At 39.7% G+C, this 17,106-nt stretch overlaps 1 protein-coding gene across 2 annotated transcripts in view; it reads left to right on the plus strand.

Annotated features, from left to right (window-relative positions):
- Positions 1 to 17,106, plus strand: part of SLC17A8 (solute carrier family 17 member 8) — a 49,172-nt gene that overhangs the window by 24,353 nt on the left and 7,713 nt on the right. The window contains exons 3-9 of one of the 2 annotated variants that reach the window (XM_007465327.1): positions 1,152 to 1,270; positions 3,070 to 3,184; positions 4,617 to 4,704; positions 9,609 to 9,695; positions 10,054 to 10,193; positions 10,326 to 10,475; positions 11,456 to 11,588. In XM_007465327.1, the coding sequence (XP_007465389.1) occupies positions 1,152 to 1,270; positions 3,070 to 3,184; positions 4,617 to 4,704; positions 9,609 to 9,695; positions 10,054 to 10,193; positions 10,326 to 10,475; positions 11,456 to 11,588 (832 nt within the window). The remainder of the gene's footprint in view (positions 1 to 1,151; positions 1,271 to 3,069; positions 3,185 to 4,616; positions 4,705 to 9,608; positions 9,696 to 10,053; positions 10,194 to 10,325; positions 10,476 to 11,455; positions 11,589 to 17,106) is intronic. The other variant, XM_007465328.1, reaches the window with a different exon arrangement.

The following is a 17,106-nucleotide window of genomic DNA, read 5'->3' on the forward strand; positions in this document are numbered from 1 at the left end:
TAAAAAAGAAAATTTATGAGCTTTAGTATGTTGATAATTAAGAACCCTTACTCCATAATAGGAACATCTTGCATTTTGATATCAATGCTTTACAAAGCCATTCGTTTATTCATTCATTTGGCAAATCTTTACTTGCCCCTTCTACATTACAGGCATTTGTTTCAGGTACTAAGGCTATAAAGTCAAAAGGACATGGCTGCCACCTTAGAGTTACTTGCCATCCCATGTGGGAAGTGGACACGTGAATGGCAAGTTTGAGAATAGTGTGAGTGCCATGGCTGCAAGAACAGAGGTCTGTGGACCAAGCCTAGGAAAATGACCACTTCAGTTCAGGGCAGTTGAGGCACTTCCTCAGAGGAGGGATATTTGTAGGGAGTCTGAAAAGGATGAGTTACTATGCCTGGGGAAGAAAGTGAGGAAAGGCTCTCTAACCCTCAAGAATCACATTTTCAATGACCTAAGAGTTGTGGAAGGGTATTTTGTTGTTATCATCATCATCATCATAACAACAATAATGGCTGCTAACATTTATTGAGACTACACTATATTCCAGGCATTATCTCTAAGCAGAGGGATAACCTATTAGAAATATTTATGGTGTTTATCCCCACTCATACTATAGGGAGGTAGAATAGGTTTTATTATCCTCATTATGAAACGAGAGACTTAAGACTCTCATTCCCTTTGTGCTGTCACTAAACTGGTATCTGAATAACCTAGTAAATAACCTAAGAAACCTAGAATTTATTTTTTGTTTTCTTTGCAAGTTGTTTTATTTTCTTCCTAGCACTCATCATTATTCTGTGTGTATATATATATACACACACATATGTATATATATAATATATACACACATACATGTATATATGTACACATGTATACATATATGCACATATACATGTATATCTATTTTTTTTCTTTTTTTTAATTTGTACATAATCTCTCCTTTCTATCACTAGAACCTGAGGTCAGTGACAGCCAGGACTTTGTTTTGTCCTATATCCCAAGCACACAAGAGGCCCTCCATAAAATATTTTTGAATAAAGGAGGGAAGGAAAGACCTCATGGGGTTATTGTGTAGGATGATCAGTGAATAATTATGGTCAAGTGTTTTCTTTCAAACACAACTGTATCTGATTTCTCATTTTCAGACAGCACAATTTAACTGGGATCCAGAGACGGTGGGCCTTATCCATGGATCTTTTTTCTGGGGTTATATTGTGACACAAATTCCAGGTGGTTTCATTTCAAATAAGTTTGCTGCTAACAGGTAAGATAAATTGATATAACATGAGTGCTGCACAGATCATAATATGGCTTTGTACTCTTATAAAATCTGCATAATTGGCTCTCAGTTTAGGGGTACAGAATGAAAGGTAGAAGCCGTCCCTAAAGGTGTGATTCACAGACATTGATCTTATATGATCCTGTTCTTAAGAGTCTCTTTTTGTTTACTTTTTGTCTAATCTAATCTATCTTGCAGTTCTTTAAATGATTATGTAATACAAAGATCAATTGCATCCGAGTCAGGAGAAACAGTTCCTGGACCCTAAGTAACTCACTTGGTGACCTCTACTGGGTTCCTTTTTTCTCTGGGCCTCAGTTTCTTCATCTGTGAAATGAAACAGATTAGATCGTGTTTGAGTTGCCTTTGACCAATGACATTCTGTGATGCTCTGTACTATGTTAATATCGTCCTGTTCCATACAGGTTTTGTCAAGTGAGTAGGAGGGGCTAGTCTCTAGATTGCAAGATGTCTTTAATGCCCTTGAGATTCTATGGTAGGGGTTTGAGCAATTAAAAGTGGGTCCAAGACAAAATGAGCTGCTTCAAGGAGTAGTAAGTTCTCTGTCACTAAAGGTATTCAAGCAGAAATGATGGCCACTTGGGGGAGATGTAGTATGTATATGTGCCAGAAAAGGAGTGTACTGATTATTTCCAAGTCTCTTCTAATTGTAATTGACTTTACATATGTGGATTTTGTGAAGTGTATACTTTATAAAGCAGTGTTTTTCAAACTCTAAAACAGAACTCATTAGATGGTAATAAAATCAATAGTGATCTACCAATGACCATTTTCTAAGAAAAAAGAGGGAGAAATAGAAGAAAAGGTAATCAAATAGAATAAAATAGAATAGAAAATATCTTAGCTCATTGCACATTTAAGTATTGGTTTTTGAAACTTGTTTCGGTTACATTTGTGTGTATCAGTGTGTTGAGTTGCGATATAAAATATATTTTGTTTTATGGGTCAAGGACAAAAAAGTTTGAAAGTCATCTTGTATAAGCATGACTCATATTTACTTATGTTCTAGTGTAGTTTGTGCCCTTTATTGTCACTTACCTGTTGTATTCTTCTTAAAAAGTGATAAAATATTAGTTCTTATGGTCTCTGGGGTTACTGCTTACACTTCTGCCCTAAGAAGAAATAACATATAAAATGATTTCACAGCATGTAAAAAGGGCTGAAGCATCACTAACACGTGTGAGAAAGGAAGAAAATGCTGCCGGCTCTCTTTTCCCAGGACACTCCTGTCCAGGCAGGGAGGAGAAGGCACACGGTACTTGGCAGAGAGCTGGGGGCTAAGAGAGGTACACAGCCTGTCTTGTGCTTGGCTGGTCCCAGGATGCAGCATGCTTCTCAGATAGTCAGTATCCCCGTCTGATAAAGTGAGAGCAGAATTGGGAAGCAGGAGACACAGCCCAAATGTGCAGAAGTCATGAGGTAATGGTCAGAATGGATCAGCTGGGTAGAACCAAGAAGAATGGTGGGTCTCTAGCAAGCTTACCTCATGCTGGTCAATCTCCAGCTTCAGGATCTCATCTAGGCAGGACATCCCCGTACTGCCCCAAACCTTCCCATGATTGGTCCAGGGACTGGAACTTGGGAATCAAAGCGGCCCAACAGTCTAGCTTGGAACACACCAGATCCTAACACAACATCTATTTCTCTTTCCATTAATTTCTATAGTGATCTTCCATAAACTGTTAAGTTTGTTCCTGATGTTTAACTAACATGCCACATCCATCAGTGGGCCTGCCCAATAACACAGTGTTTTGGTCCCTCAGGGTCTTTGGAGCTGCCATCTTCTTAACATCGACCTTGAACATGTTCATTCCATCTGCAGCCAGAGTACATTACGGATGTGTCATGTGTGTCAGAATTTTGCAAGGTCTAGTAGAGGTAGGAGATTCTTAACAAATTTTGATATTGCTGGAGACAAGATGGTCCTTTAGAAATTTCAGCTTTTGAAGAAAACCTCCTTTACTCAGTTTTCCTATCTTCCACCTTGTCCTGCTATCTGAACTCTCTGGTTATGATTACAATTATGAATACTTTAATTAAAATGCCTTGTATGATTCCAAATTTATACCCAATAAAGGGCCATTTCATAGAGGGCAGAATTTCAGATGAGCCAGGAGTGATCTTAGAGATAATCCAACCCCTTTCATTTAATAAAATTTGAAACTGAAAGACCCAAACTTACAGTTCACATAGCAAGGGCTCTTTCCATTAAAACAGTTTAAATGCACTTATTAATAAATCTGTAAATTTCCAAGGGTGTAGTCTTACACAGAGATTTAACTTGATGAAGGAGGTAGAATAATATAGAGCCAGAAAGTAAATATTTTGCACTTTGCTGGCCATACTATGGTCTGTTACAATGACTCAACTCTGCCATTGTAATGCAAAAGCAGTCAGAGACAATATGTAAACATGTGGGCATGGCTACTTTCCACTAAAACTTTTTGGACACTGATATTTGCATTTCATATGATTATCACATGCCAGGAAATATTATTCTTCTTTCAATTTTTTTTTCTGCCCACTTAAAAATGTAAAAGCCATCTTTACTTGAGGGCAAAGTTGAACAAAAATAGATGGTGGGGCCATATCAGGCTATAGTTTGCCAATACCTGATGTAGAGAAATGTTTCCCAAACTCAGTCATTCACCTCTAACCTTTGTCACTTTTGTCACATCCACACTATGATTTATACTATTATTTGCCTATATTTTTTCCCTAGATCAATTCACTTCAAAACAAAAAAAAAACAATATAAAAGAACCTATCATAAGCAAAAATATCTTTGATATCATGGGCTTGATGTACTAGTTATATTTTATTTCTAAAGCATGTTATAATATATATGTAACAATTATAATAAAAAATGTAGGTTGTTGTAGCACTTTAAATCCAACTTTAATCCCACTAGAGGGGCATATACCACACTTCAGAAAATACTGACGTGGTAGAAAGAACATGATATTAGCAGCCGTGAAGACTAGAATCTAATCACTTAATGGCTCTGAGCCTCAGGTTCTGTATCTTGAAATGACAGGATGGACTGGCTGGTTGTGGAAATCCCTTTTTACACTGATATTCTATAATAATATGAAATATAAAGACCCCTTCCCTATTCCCCACCATGCTTATGTTTGAACTAGTATTTGAATTTCAGCATCTGTGCCATGAGCCAAAATAGCTGACACATGTTATTTAGTATCTGTAAATTAGGCTTTGAATTGTAGTGTTAAAGAAGCAAAATCTGTGTTTTAAACACAATAAGAAACTGGAGTCGAATCAAATAATCTATTTTCAACTGTTTTGCCAGGGTGTGACCTACCCAGCCTGCCATGGGATGTGGAGTAAGTGGGCACCGCCTTTGGAGAGAAGCCGACTGGCCACAACTTCTTTTTGCGGTAAGTGTATTAGAACCATAACAAGTTTCATTTAGGAATGCTTTTGGCTTCAAGTGAAGATCCTACTAAATAGAATTTATTTTTTTCACGTAACAGAAGTCCAAAGGTAAATTGTTGCTAATATTGATCCTGCTGCTTCGTGATCTATCCAGGGACTACGCACATTCGGACTTTTTACTCCACTATCCTCAGAGTGATAACTTTTTACATTCATGCGTGTTCCTCATGTTCACCAAATGGCTGTCACAGCTCCAGGTATCAAGTCCACATTAAAGGCAGAAAGAAGTGGGGATAGGTGTCCTAACCATGTCTCTTCCTTTCACTAGGAAAGCAAAAGCTTTCCCAAACTCCCTAGCAGGCTTCCATTTATATTTCCTTGGTTCTAATTGTGTCATATACTTCACTAACTGCAGAGGAGGCTAGAAAAGCAAATGCCTAGTTTTTCTAGCATCTTTAATAGACAAAGGTTAAGAAAGAAGGGGTTGGAGGTGGTTGTAGGATTAGCCAACAAATGATATTTTCCAAAGTTGAAAACAGAAGATATATCAATAGAATCATCAAAGCCCCCACTCCTTTTCACAAATGAAGAAATTAAAACTAAAGTTTAAAGTTTAGTTTCATTGAACTGAAACGAAAGTCCAACGACTTGCCCAAGGTCACACAGCTACTAAGTTAAGGAGCTGGATCTAGACCACCTGGTTCTTGAGTCAGAACTTTCCTCACTACACACTACTATGTACACATTGTCATAGAAGCTATTTAATCAATTTTCTCCATTATCTTCCAGATAAAAACGAAGTGGACACCATCCATCTTACCCGAAAGTAAATTAATGGCTCTTAAGTAGTGATGTGACTTAAATTCCTGGGTCTCCAAACTTCACCTTGCTAAGGTTGCCTCATTTGAAGCCATGTCTTTGGGACTGGCCCCTCTATGAATCTCTGAGAGTAATCAGTGTTCAGAAGAGTCTACTAGGTATTGATTAACATTTGAACAAGAACAGCACATGCTGCCACCAATATTTTCAAATATTTTTTATGGGAGAAGGGGCCAAGAAAGACAAAAGTGCCTTAGGCCACGAAAGTCACAACGGGCCCACGTAGAATTAGGATCAGAATTTAGTTCTGCTTAGTTTTTCAGGCTAGCGTGTCTTTCCTAACCGGAGCTAACGTGTATTTCTTAACTAAAGAGGAAGCTTTATTTCTCTGAATATCTTTATTTATTTCTCCCTCTGTCTCTCTCTCTTTACCTCCTTAAGTAGTAGTAGTAATAGTAATAAAGGATCCCAGGGAATCTGGTGTGAAATATCCACCGAAAGTGTCTATTTTGTGCCTAGTTTGGAAATGCATGCACAGCAGAGATGTCTTTACTTCTTTATCCTCTCTTGTCCTTAGAAACTACTTCTGTCCTCTTGTTTGAAGTTCAAGATCATCTCTACCTCCACTACTGACCTTATGCCACCTCTAGAAGAATATGATTCTGCCCCAGCTGACCTTGACCTATTCATATTGTCTTTTTAAATTTATTTATTTATTTTTGGCTGTATTGGGTCTTCATTGCTGCACACAGGCTTTTTCTAGTTGTGGTGAGCTGGGGCTACTCTTCTTTGTGGTGCAGGGGCTTCTCATTGTGGTGGCTTCTCTTGTTGCAGAGCACAGGCTCTAGGTGCACAAGCTTCAGTAGTTGTGGCATGCAGGCTTCAGTGGTTGTGGCTTGTGGGCTCTAGAGCGCAGGCTCAGTAGTTGTGGCTCGCAGGCTTCATTGCTCCATGACATGTGGGATCTTCCTGGACCAGGGCTCGAACCCGTGTCCCCTGCATTGGCAGGTGGATTCTGAACTACTGTACCACCAGGGAAGTCCCCTGATATTGTCTTTGGATGATTTATTTGTAAGTCTTTTCATTTTGATTTGCCGGCAAAACAAGAATAACTAGCAGCTACTGCCCATTCTTAGTGTCTTTATAGACCTAAAAGGGCTAATTAAAGAAATGATTTGACTCTCAAGGAAGGTTACCTGATCAAGGTCACAGGCTTTATTACATTTCCCAGCTAAGGTGTGGCCTTGGTTTCAAAGAACAGCCAAGAGAAAATGTCATTAGAAGTAAACCCAGGCTTAGGGATAATTGACTCTTACACTTCAAAAATATTGGAGTTGGAAGGGTCTTTAGAAAACATCTAGTCACATCCATTGTTTTATATTTTTAATTAAATTTAATTTTTTTTAGAAGTAAAACTGGTTTTATTCAAAGGCATAGATTTTTGTTTTTGCTTTTTTCGCCCTACTTTTATTGAGTTGTAAGAGACATGCAGACTATACAGTTTTAAGGTGTTCAACATAATGATTCGACTTACATACATCATGAAATGTTTGCCCCCATAGATTTAGCGAATGTCCATCCTTTCATATAGATACAACATCAAAGAAATAGGGAAAAAATTGTTTTTCCTCGTGATGAGAACTCAGGATTTACTCTCTTAACTTTCTTTGACAACATACAGCAGTGTCAATTATCTTTATCATGTTGTATGTTACATCCCTAGTACTTATTTATCTCATACCTGGAAATTTGTACCTTTTGACTGCCTTCATCTAATTTCCCTTCTCCCCACCCCTGCCTCTGATAGCCACAAATCTGATTTCTTCTTCTACCTCCATTATCTTATAGTGGAGGCTCAAGAAGGGAAAAAAAGATATAAATTCCCATGGAGAGTGAGGACAGAACTTGGGACTCTCCCATCCCCCGTTCAGCCACTCCCCTCTCTCCACGCCAAGCAAGAAGTATCGGAGGGCCTCCTCTGTCCTCCCTGGTGACCACACAGAGGCATCAAGGTGCAGTGAGGGCAATATGGGTGGAGAGCCCTGTTGGGGTGTGCTCAGGGTGTGATAGGAGATTACATTCAGCCATGTCTGGAAGGATGAGGAAGAGTTCATCTAAAAGACAGGGAAAGGCTTCACTGGTGGCGCAGTGGTTGAGAGTCCGCCTGCCAATGCAGGGGACATGGGTTCGTGCCCCTGTCCGGGAAGATCCCACATGCCGCGGAGCGGCTGGGCCCGTGAGCCATGGCCGCTGAGCCTGTGCGTCCGGAGCCTGTGCTCCGCAACGGGAGAGGCCACAACAGTGAGAGGCCCGCGTACCGCAAAAATAAATAAATAAATAAATAAAGACAGGGAAGGACAATTTCAAGCTGTAAAATTTCCTCAGTGAATGAATGTTTCTTACTGTGAGGAATTATTGGGTATGGTTGAGTGGAAGAAGCAGGACTGAATTATTAAGTAGTTAAGGTTAAAGTCTTTGGATTCCTGCAGACCTGGGGTCCTATCACTCACACCTATGTGACCTCAGGAAATTTACCTCCCCTCCCCTCCCCTTCTTGTAAAATTGGGATGACACAGGTACCAATGTTACCAGGTTGAAAAAAGGGTTAAATAAAATCAGGGGTCCAGAATACTCAGCACAGTATTAGAGAGCACACAGAAAGCACCCAGTGGATCTTATAGATTGTTATCCTCTGACCCTCCCTGTTTGCATCATCTAAGCTGGAGGCCCCACACCCCCACTCCCAGGGTATTTGGTCCAGGAAAGAAGACCACCTTCTCCACACCCACAGAGGAATTAGGCTTGCAGCTTTTCTTTCTAAGGATACGTCCTAGAATGCTTGCCTTATTGGTTTGAGGAAGTCTGAGGTTAAAAAAAAAAAAGTGCTGTGTCATTCTGTACATGACAGTAGCAGTAATAGTTGGTGTTTATGCAGCACTAATTAGAGCATCTTCATCTAATAATTTATTTGCTCCTCAAAACAACCCTGTGAGATAGAGATTTCACTTCCGTCTTCTACCTAATGAAAATGATTTGGAGAGACTGAGAGACTTCTTCAGGTGTTATGATGTTCAGATTTGGGATTCCAGATCAGGCCTTTCATAACCAGTTGCGCCCAGCTTGGAAAGATGGGATTCAATCTCTTTCTCTGGAAGATCCCCAAGCTCCCATTTCCTGAAGGTCTTTCTTAGCATTGGATTCTGGGATACAGAATTTCCTTCTGCAGCTCACTTTTTCTGAAGCAAGAATTTTTTTCATTCATACCCAGAGGGAATTTCAGATAGTAATTTTTTTTATTTAGTTAATATTTATTGGGAGTTTGCAGGGCTCACGTTTCTCCAGCAGGTATCATGGAACTGCAGGAGATAGTGGAGGTGAGGTCACTGCCTCTAGCCCTCACTATCTTGTCTAGACAAGACAAACATCCACATATAGGTAAGTATTTACAAGGTTAGGTATTTACAAAGTAAGAAATAAACTTAAAAAATGTACATATTTAGGAGGTGGATGGAGACAGAAGCCATCCTGGTCATCCTGCCATCCTGAAATTTAACTGTTTCCTGGTATTAAAAAAAAAAAATCGAGACTGTAAAAGCATGATCCTTTCATAGTTTGAAGTCCCTCATTTAAGGACCTAGGTGAATTATATCTCAATAAACCTGGAAGAAAAGAAATTTTTAATAAATAAAGACCACGATGATAATCCTTCTGCTCTGTGAGCCCTGAGAGGTAGATACATATGTTCCTTCACTTTCTGTCTTCTGCACCCAATATTGTGCCTGGTTGAATTTTTCAGAATTCTCTTAGATTTTTCTCATCTTTTCATTCCATTCTCTTATAATTCCAAATCACGGTGCCTGAGCCATCTTTGTCTGATCCCTCCATGGTGTCTGGAGGAAGTTAAAGGGCATCCTGGTGAACTTTCTCTCCTGGAAGCCCTGTTTTGGGCACAGTGGGAGTTTGCCTGCTCCTCCTCGTGACTCCTGTACAGTTTGATTCATCCTCAGTTCGACCACATGGACTCTAAATGGTTTGAAAGGGCTTGCATGACGACTGGTAAGTTTCCCTCAACCTTTTCCCGTTCTAGGTTCCTACGCGGGGGCAGTGATTGCCATGCCGCTGGCCGGCGTGTTGGTACAGTACATGGGATGGGCCTCTGTCTTTTATATTTATGGTGAGTGATTTGATTTCACGAGTTCCCTTGGGTGACTCATAGAGGTGGTATTTTACTGTCTAATGGGGTTGGCTAAGAGTTTTCTGTATGAAAATAGAGATTACTAAGACAAGTTTATCATATAAATGGGATACTTGTCTAGCAATGATTCATTTAATGTTTATATGAAAGTTGAATTTAATGAGCAGAACATTATCTTTCTTTAAATACCAGTTAATAATAACAACAACAGAAAAATAAACCAAACACTTTCTCCTAGCTGAATATAGTGCCATTTGAGAATACTTTGAAATTTGACAGATTTAGAGATGGAAGAAAATGAGACCGTATCATCAAGCCTTTTGTTTTTCAACTGCAGGTATATTTGGGATTATCTGGTACATATTTTGGCTGTTGCAGGCCTATGAGTGTCCAGCAGTTCACCCAACAATATCCCATGAGGAAAGGACCTATATAGAGACAAGTATAGGAGAAGGAGCCAACTTGGTTAGTCTCAGTGTAAGTAGAGCCGGATGGATGAAGACTTGCCTCTTTTTTATGAGTATTTCTCTCAGTGATTGTGTTATCCTCCTAAGAAAAATAATCTGTCAATATATTCACTAAAAATCCCACGGTATTTTTACTCCCTAGAAATTTAATACACCATGGAAAAAATTTTTTACATCGTTGCCGGTTTACGCAATCATTGTGGCAAATTTTTGCAGAAGCTGGACCTTTTACTTGCTGTTAATAAGTCAGCCTGCTTATTTTGAAGAGGTCTTTGGATTTGCAATAAGTAAGGTAAACACACAAATGCTTCAAATGTTCTTGAACTTTAAATCTCTTGCTTCTACTGAGAAAATCTTTGCATGATAAAATAAGTAAATTGCTGATCAAAATTCATAACAGTTCTGTGACACCTAATACCCTGGAGGTCAGACAAGTTATACATTCTATGCACAGTATACATAGCTATTTAATTTCTTCTTAGTAAGGATCAGAGCTGCATTAAGCTGCTTTTAAAGATTTGTATTATACCTGATCTCAAAGTGTTTTTGAAGCTGACTCAAGGACTGCATATTAGGCAAGGATCAAAAGATTTAAGGGTGAGAGGTTTTTTTTGTTTTTTGTTTTGTTTTTTGTTTTTCCTATAAATTATTCAGTGAGGAGCTGTAAGAACCTTAAAGCTCATTTTGCAGATCACGGTCATAGCGATAACGGCCAGAGCTTTGTATGGTTTAGAAAGAACTTTTTCAAAGTCCCCAGCCATGGCCATTAGGTTGTCTGTGTTTCAGGGAGGAAGAGTGTGAATGGTAAAACATAGACTGTCATCATAAAAGAATTAAGCCTCCTTCCCACAAGGGAAAGAACAGCAGCCTAGCAGAGGTAGATGTCTGCATGGCTACAGATACTGTCAGAAGTGACCATGGAAGAGCTAGCACAGCCCATAGTGGCCGCCATTGGAGGACACTCAGTCTGCACCAAGCGTTTAACTACCATGTGCCGGGCCCTCTGCTGCGTGCTGGGGCCTGTGATGAATAAAAGTCACCTCTGCCCTCAAGGAGCTTCCGATCTGATGGAGGAGACATTTGGTCTATCCTTAAAACCATTCATTCATTCATTGTTTATTTATTACAGAATTCAGGCCTACCTTGGTCCCATATAATTAGATGATTAAATCTGATGGTGAGGGGTGTGGTGGAGATGGCGGGGGCAGGGAGTTAAGGAAGAACCTCTCTCAGAAGTAGCTAAAAATAGCTCATTGCTTCTTTTCATTCCAGGTGGGTCTCTTGTCAGCACTTCCACACATGGTTATGACAATCATTGTGCCTATTGGAGGACAACTGGCTGATTATTTAAGAAGCAGAAAAATTTTGACCACAACTGCTGTCAGAAAAATCATGAACTGTGGAGGTACTGTGGATTTCATAGGTGGCTTAAGCAGCTTTTATAGAATGAGATGAAACTGAATTGCAGACCATATTTTGGAGTTTATGTCTAATCACTGAGCAGGATCTTAAAGGCTCCTAAGTCCATCCCCCAGTTGAATGTCCATCACACCCCTGCCTAGTCGTCATTCATCCTGTACTTGTGCAACCTGAGATACGACAACTTGGGAATTCCCTGGCGGTGAGGACTCCGCGCTCTCACCGCCAAGGGCCCAGGTTCAATCCCCGGTTGGGGAACTAAGATCCCACAAGCCACGTGGCCAAAAAAGAAGAAGAAAAAGAAAAGAAATATTAAAAACGAGAGAGAGATATGACAACTTATTTGATACATCAATATACACTGGCAACTGCAGAAATGCTTCTTTCATCTACTCTTAAGCCAAAGCAACATGATTTCCTGGTATCTATCTGTTTATTTTTTATCTTTCCCATATATCCTTCCACATATATAATCCTTTGCTTTTATAGTTTGTTCCCTTATCTCCCCCTTCCCTTTCTACATATATACATGTTTTGGTAAGAAACATAAGAAAAGCATTTTCTCTGAATAGTTTTCTTTCTTCCCAACATATGCTTGTGCATGGGGTGTATACACACACACACACACACACACACACACCATCCTCTTCCTTGTGTTATTTAGTTCCTGTTTCATGTTTTGATTTTGCAAAGATAAAATAGAAGTTGGGGGATTTTCCAAAAGAGGTAGGTAAAAGTAACACGAACCCTTACAATGCTTATGACAGCTCACCTTTTTAAAACCCTCCACTTTCTCCTTATCTTATTTGTTTTGCTTTTAAAATTAGCATTTAATGAACACTTTCTGTGCCAGCCACTAAGCTAAATTCTTTACACATATTATTTTATTTAATCCTCATAACCACCCTGTGGAGCAAGTGCTGTTATGTATTAAACCCAATTTACAGTGAGGAAACTGGGATATAATAAAGTGACTTGCTCAAGTGGCAGATCCTGTGCAAGATCCCAGGTCTGTCTGAGCTCACTGCCAATGCTTACAGTCACTACTGCTATCTCTCCGGGGGACTGGGGGTCAGGGTGGGCAGGTGGGAGGTAGAGGACAGTGCCATCTATGGGCGAAAGTTCCTAACTGGGATATTAAGTTGAAAAGGAGGGAATGGGGGCACTGTGACTAGATTAGATGGGTCAGGGCCCTTTAGAAGTGAAGATCTTATGGAGGGATGCAAGGGCCAGCAGGCATGATCTCATCGCACAGCATCTCAAGAATAAAGTCTGATCAGGGAGATTGGGAATAACCTGTCAGCATCTGGGCTCCCAGCAGTTTGACTGCTGGCCCCAAGCAGGGATTTGGGGGCCTACCCTTGACTTGAACTTAAAGGTTGGCGGGTATGGGCTTGCTCTCTGATGGGAAGGAGGGGAAGCTCTGGGGCACTGCATTCACTATCCTCCCCAAGGCGGCTGAGGTAGGCAGAATAATTTCCTCATCAAAGATGTCTATGTCCTAATTCCCAGAACTAGTGAATGTGTTTCGCTACACAGTAAAAGGAATTTTGCAGATGTGATTAAATTAAGGATCTTGAGATGGAGAGGTTATTTTGGATTATCTGTGTGTGCTCAACATAATTACAATGGTCCTTATAAGAGGAGGCATGAGGGTCAGAGTCAGAGATGGAGATGTGACAGTGGAGGCAAAGGTCGGAATGATGGAGCCACAAGTAAGAAGAGAGTTTCCCCAGAGCCTCCAAAAGGAATGCAACTCACTGACACCCCCATTTTAGCTCTGTAGGACCCATTTCAGACTTCTGACCTCTAGCACTGTACGATAAAAAAGTTGTGCTGTCTTAAGTCACTAAGGTTGTGGTCATTTGTTATAGTAGCAATCAGAAACTTATATAGTAGTCAAAGTACCACTCCTCTAATTATCAGATTCTGTTCCAGCTGAATAGCCCTCCAAACCAGGCCCTGAATATATCTTGCTGTCTCTGACTTTGCTCACGCCCTTTCCCTTTACTGTGAGCTCTGCTCACCTTCACCAATCAACCCAGTCCTCCCCACACAGCCTACTACATCAGCTCAAGTCTTTTCACTAGTGTTTTGTTAAGGCTACCTCAGCCTCCAGTGAATGTTCCTTCTGTCTATACACTTGGTTGACAACTCATCATGTACTTCCTTATTACAGCTCTTGCAGGAAAGTATTTTAGGCAGAGGGAATAGCATGTGCAATGGCCCTGAGGCAGACATGACTGTGACATGTTAGAGAACAGAAGGAAGGAAAGTCAGAATGGTCGGTGCTTGATGAGTGAGGTGGAGAGTGACATTGAGGGGATCAGAGTGCACAGCTGGGGCCAGATCACGGGAGGCCTTGTAGACAGACCTACGTGGAGCTTGGGTTTTACTTGAGGTGCATTGGGAAGCATATGGAGGGTTTAAAGGAGGGAAAGGGACAAGATCTGATTTACGCTTTCAAATTGAAAGAATAGAACTTAGAGTAAAAGAAGGGAAACTAGCTAAGAGGCTATTTCAGTCATTCCATGGAAAGAAGATGGTGGCTTGATCTAAAGTAGTGTCAGTGGAGGTGGACACTGAAGTGGATGGATTTCTAAATTCCATGAGCCTTACTTTCTTCTTCTTTAATATCTGATTGTTATGATTGTTATGATTGTAAGTGAGATGATTGTTATGATTGTAAGTGAGACAACATATGTATGCACCCAGCATGAGTTCAGCAAACAGAATGTTCTTGATATATTTTAGTGCCTTTTTCTTCTCCTGTGTTCAAGACACTGACAAAACAGAAATTTTCCAAAGGAAGCATTCAATAAGTATATGCTATTCAATCATATTTCCCATAGCCAAAAATATGCAACTTCTAAACCTAGAACTTGAAAGAAAATTCTGTGTTTAAACTCTACCTGTACAACCTCTTCTAAAGACAGATGCCTTGAAGACCCTAACAACATTTTCATAGGAATGTCTTGTTCATATTTAATTTTTCCTCAATCACCTTTGCCATTGTTTCTTCATAATTAGTAGTTCAGGTGGTGGTAACAACTCTCAAATATTTTAAATCCTTGAGAGTAAATCCTTTTTTTTTTTTTTTTTTTTTTTTTTTTTTTTTTTTTTTTTTTTTTTTTTTTTTTTGGCGGAAACTAGAATGCATTCATAGAATCTCCCCAGCCTCTATCCCATCTTAAAAAGAAAAGAAAGCTCTTCACATGTCTATTCATGTCATTTTATATTTTGACATAGCGGAACCAGTGGGATATACATAGAAAAAATTTTTTAAAAGACCATGCTTATCCCGCCTTGCTTAAACACAGAGATGCTGCATTAGAGATAAACACAGAGTTTTGTGCCATCACTGAATAAGCCAGATTGATTTGGATACAATGAAGCACTTACATGATCTTCTAGAGAATTTTAGTTGGTTTCATATTTTCTAAGCCGAAATACAGAGGACGTTTCTCATCTGAGAAAGATCACACATTTTGTGGAGTCTGCCACCTCCTTCTTTTCTTTCCATAGGCAAGAGATATTTGCTGCTAGAATCATTTAAAGCAAACAGATCACCTTAAGACATGATGCTCTATTCTAGTTCATTCTGAATCAGGGCACATTTCCAAGATCCTCAGAGACAGATGTCAAATCCTTATACCTCCCTCTGTATTACATGGAAAGTGTGAGTGAGGTCAAAAATTCTAGTCTGGCCGAATCAGTTGCCTGTGTGAACTTCAGGTGAGATGAAAAAATTTCTCAGGCCTTTTAATCCTTGTTCCATTTTTCTTGTCAGCTCTGAATAGGTTCACTTTCTAGGATCTCTTGATTACCCATGAAGTTCAAATTTTATCCTTCAGCTCCTGAAATGTACAGTTCTATCTTTAGCATTTTCACTGTAGATAGGAACCATTTAGGCTCTTAAATGGTTTTTCTTTCTTTGAAAGTCTAATATTTGGCAAAGGTCTTTTTTTTCCTTAGAGATGAATCAGTGTATCATTTGTAGCTTTTCTTCTTCACGTGTCTTTATTCTAATTCTTTGGGGGAATTAACTTTCTGGTACCACTTTGTTGAAAGTGTTAAAGGAAGTTTCAGCCATGTGCCTTGTTGCTTAAGACAGGCCACTTCTAAAACACAAACAGTTAGTATACAAAACACTAGCAGTTTTTCCTTATGTATAACTTAAACTGTTGAAACAAAATTAATAACAAGTAGTAATGGTATAAAGTCAACAGTTTTTAAAATTTTTATTTATTTATTAAAAATTAAAAAATGTTTTCATACAATTTTTAAAGGTTACTTTCCGTTTATAGTTGTTACAAAATATTGACTACTTTCCCCTTGTTGTATAATACATCCTTGAACCTATCTTACACCCAATAGTTTGTACCTTCCACTCCCCCATCCCTACATTGCCCCTCCCTCCTCACCCACTGGTAACCACTAGTTGGTTCTCTATATGAGTGAGTCTGTAAAGCCCACAGTTTAAAAAGCACCTCTGCACCCATAATTGCATTGATCCTCTTTAGATGACCAAGTAAAACAATTATTGAGGCTTGCCCTATTTCTATGATAGTTTTGAAGAAATGGACTCAGACAGGTAAGCAAATTACCAAGGTTTACAAAAAGTGCTTTAGCTTGTGTTTTAACTTGTCTTGGTTTTCCTTTCTTTCCTTCACATTAATTCATCAAGCATTATTTCTTGAGCTCCCACTACATACTCACCACTACCAATACTCACTACATACCTTCCCTGGATAATATCACAGTTTTGTCAGGGAGGCAGAAATACAAATGAAAAACTACAAGACAATGTTGAAGAGCTCTATAAAATGAGTAAGAGTGAGATGTCAGCTTTACTGGTGGGTGAGGGGCAGGGTTATCAGGAAAGCTTCCTAAAGGAAGCAATGTTTGAGCTGGACTTTAAAGAATAGTAAGATTTTCTCCAGAAAAGAGAAGGGGTAAGAGGAGAGTACCGCAGGTGAAGGAACAGTCTGTGGAAATACATTATGGGCACAAAACAGTGCTGCAATCAGGAAGCAGCGGATAGATCTGTGGGACAACAGGGGGCTCTCTACGGGCTGCAGGTGGTGAGCAAGGAGGTGAGGGTGGCTGGAGATGAAGCTGGAACCGCAGGAGGGATTGATTTTACAGCACTGTACTCATAATACATAACCATTGACAAGGGTTTTAAGCAAAGGGGCAACTGATCAGATTTGTGGTTTAGAAAGATAATGATCTAGAGAATGGATCAGAGGAAGAAGAGATGGGAAGACCAATATAGTAAAGAGGTTATTGAAGTTGTCCAGGTGAGAGATGGTGGCGCCCAGAACTAAGACAATGGCAGAGGAGGGGAAAGCAGAGGTCGGATTTGACAGATATTTCTGAGGCCAAACCCATGGATTCTTATCTTATGTGAAAGCTGAGGAAGAGAAAGAAGTCCGAGATGATTCTGAGATTTCTGCATTGGACTTTTTTTTTTTTTCTTTTGCGGTACGCGGGCCTCTCAG

This window comes from Lipotes vexillifer, unplaced genomic scaffold (assembly GCF_000442215.2).
Source record: "Lipotes vexillifer unplaced genomic scaffold, Lipotes_vexillifer_v1.1 scaffold141, whole genome shotgun sequence".
Taxonomy (NCBI): Eukaryota; Metazoa; Chordata; class Mammalia; order Artiodactyla; family Lipotidae; genus Lipotes; species Lipotes vexillifer.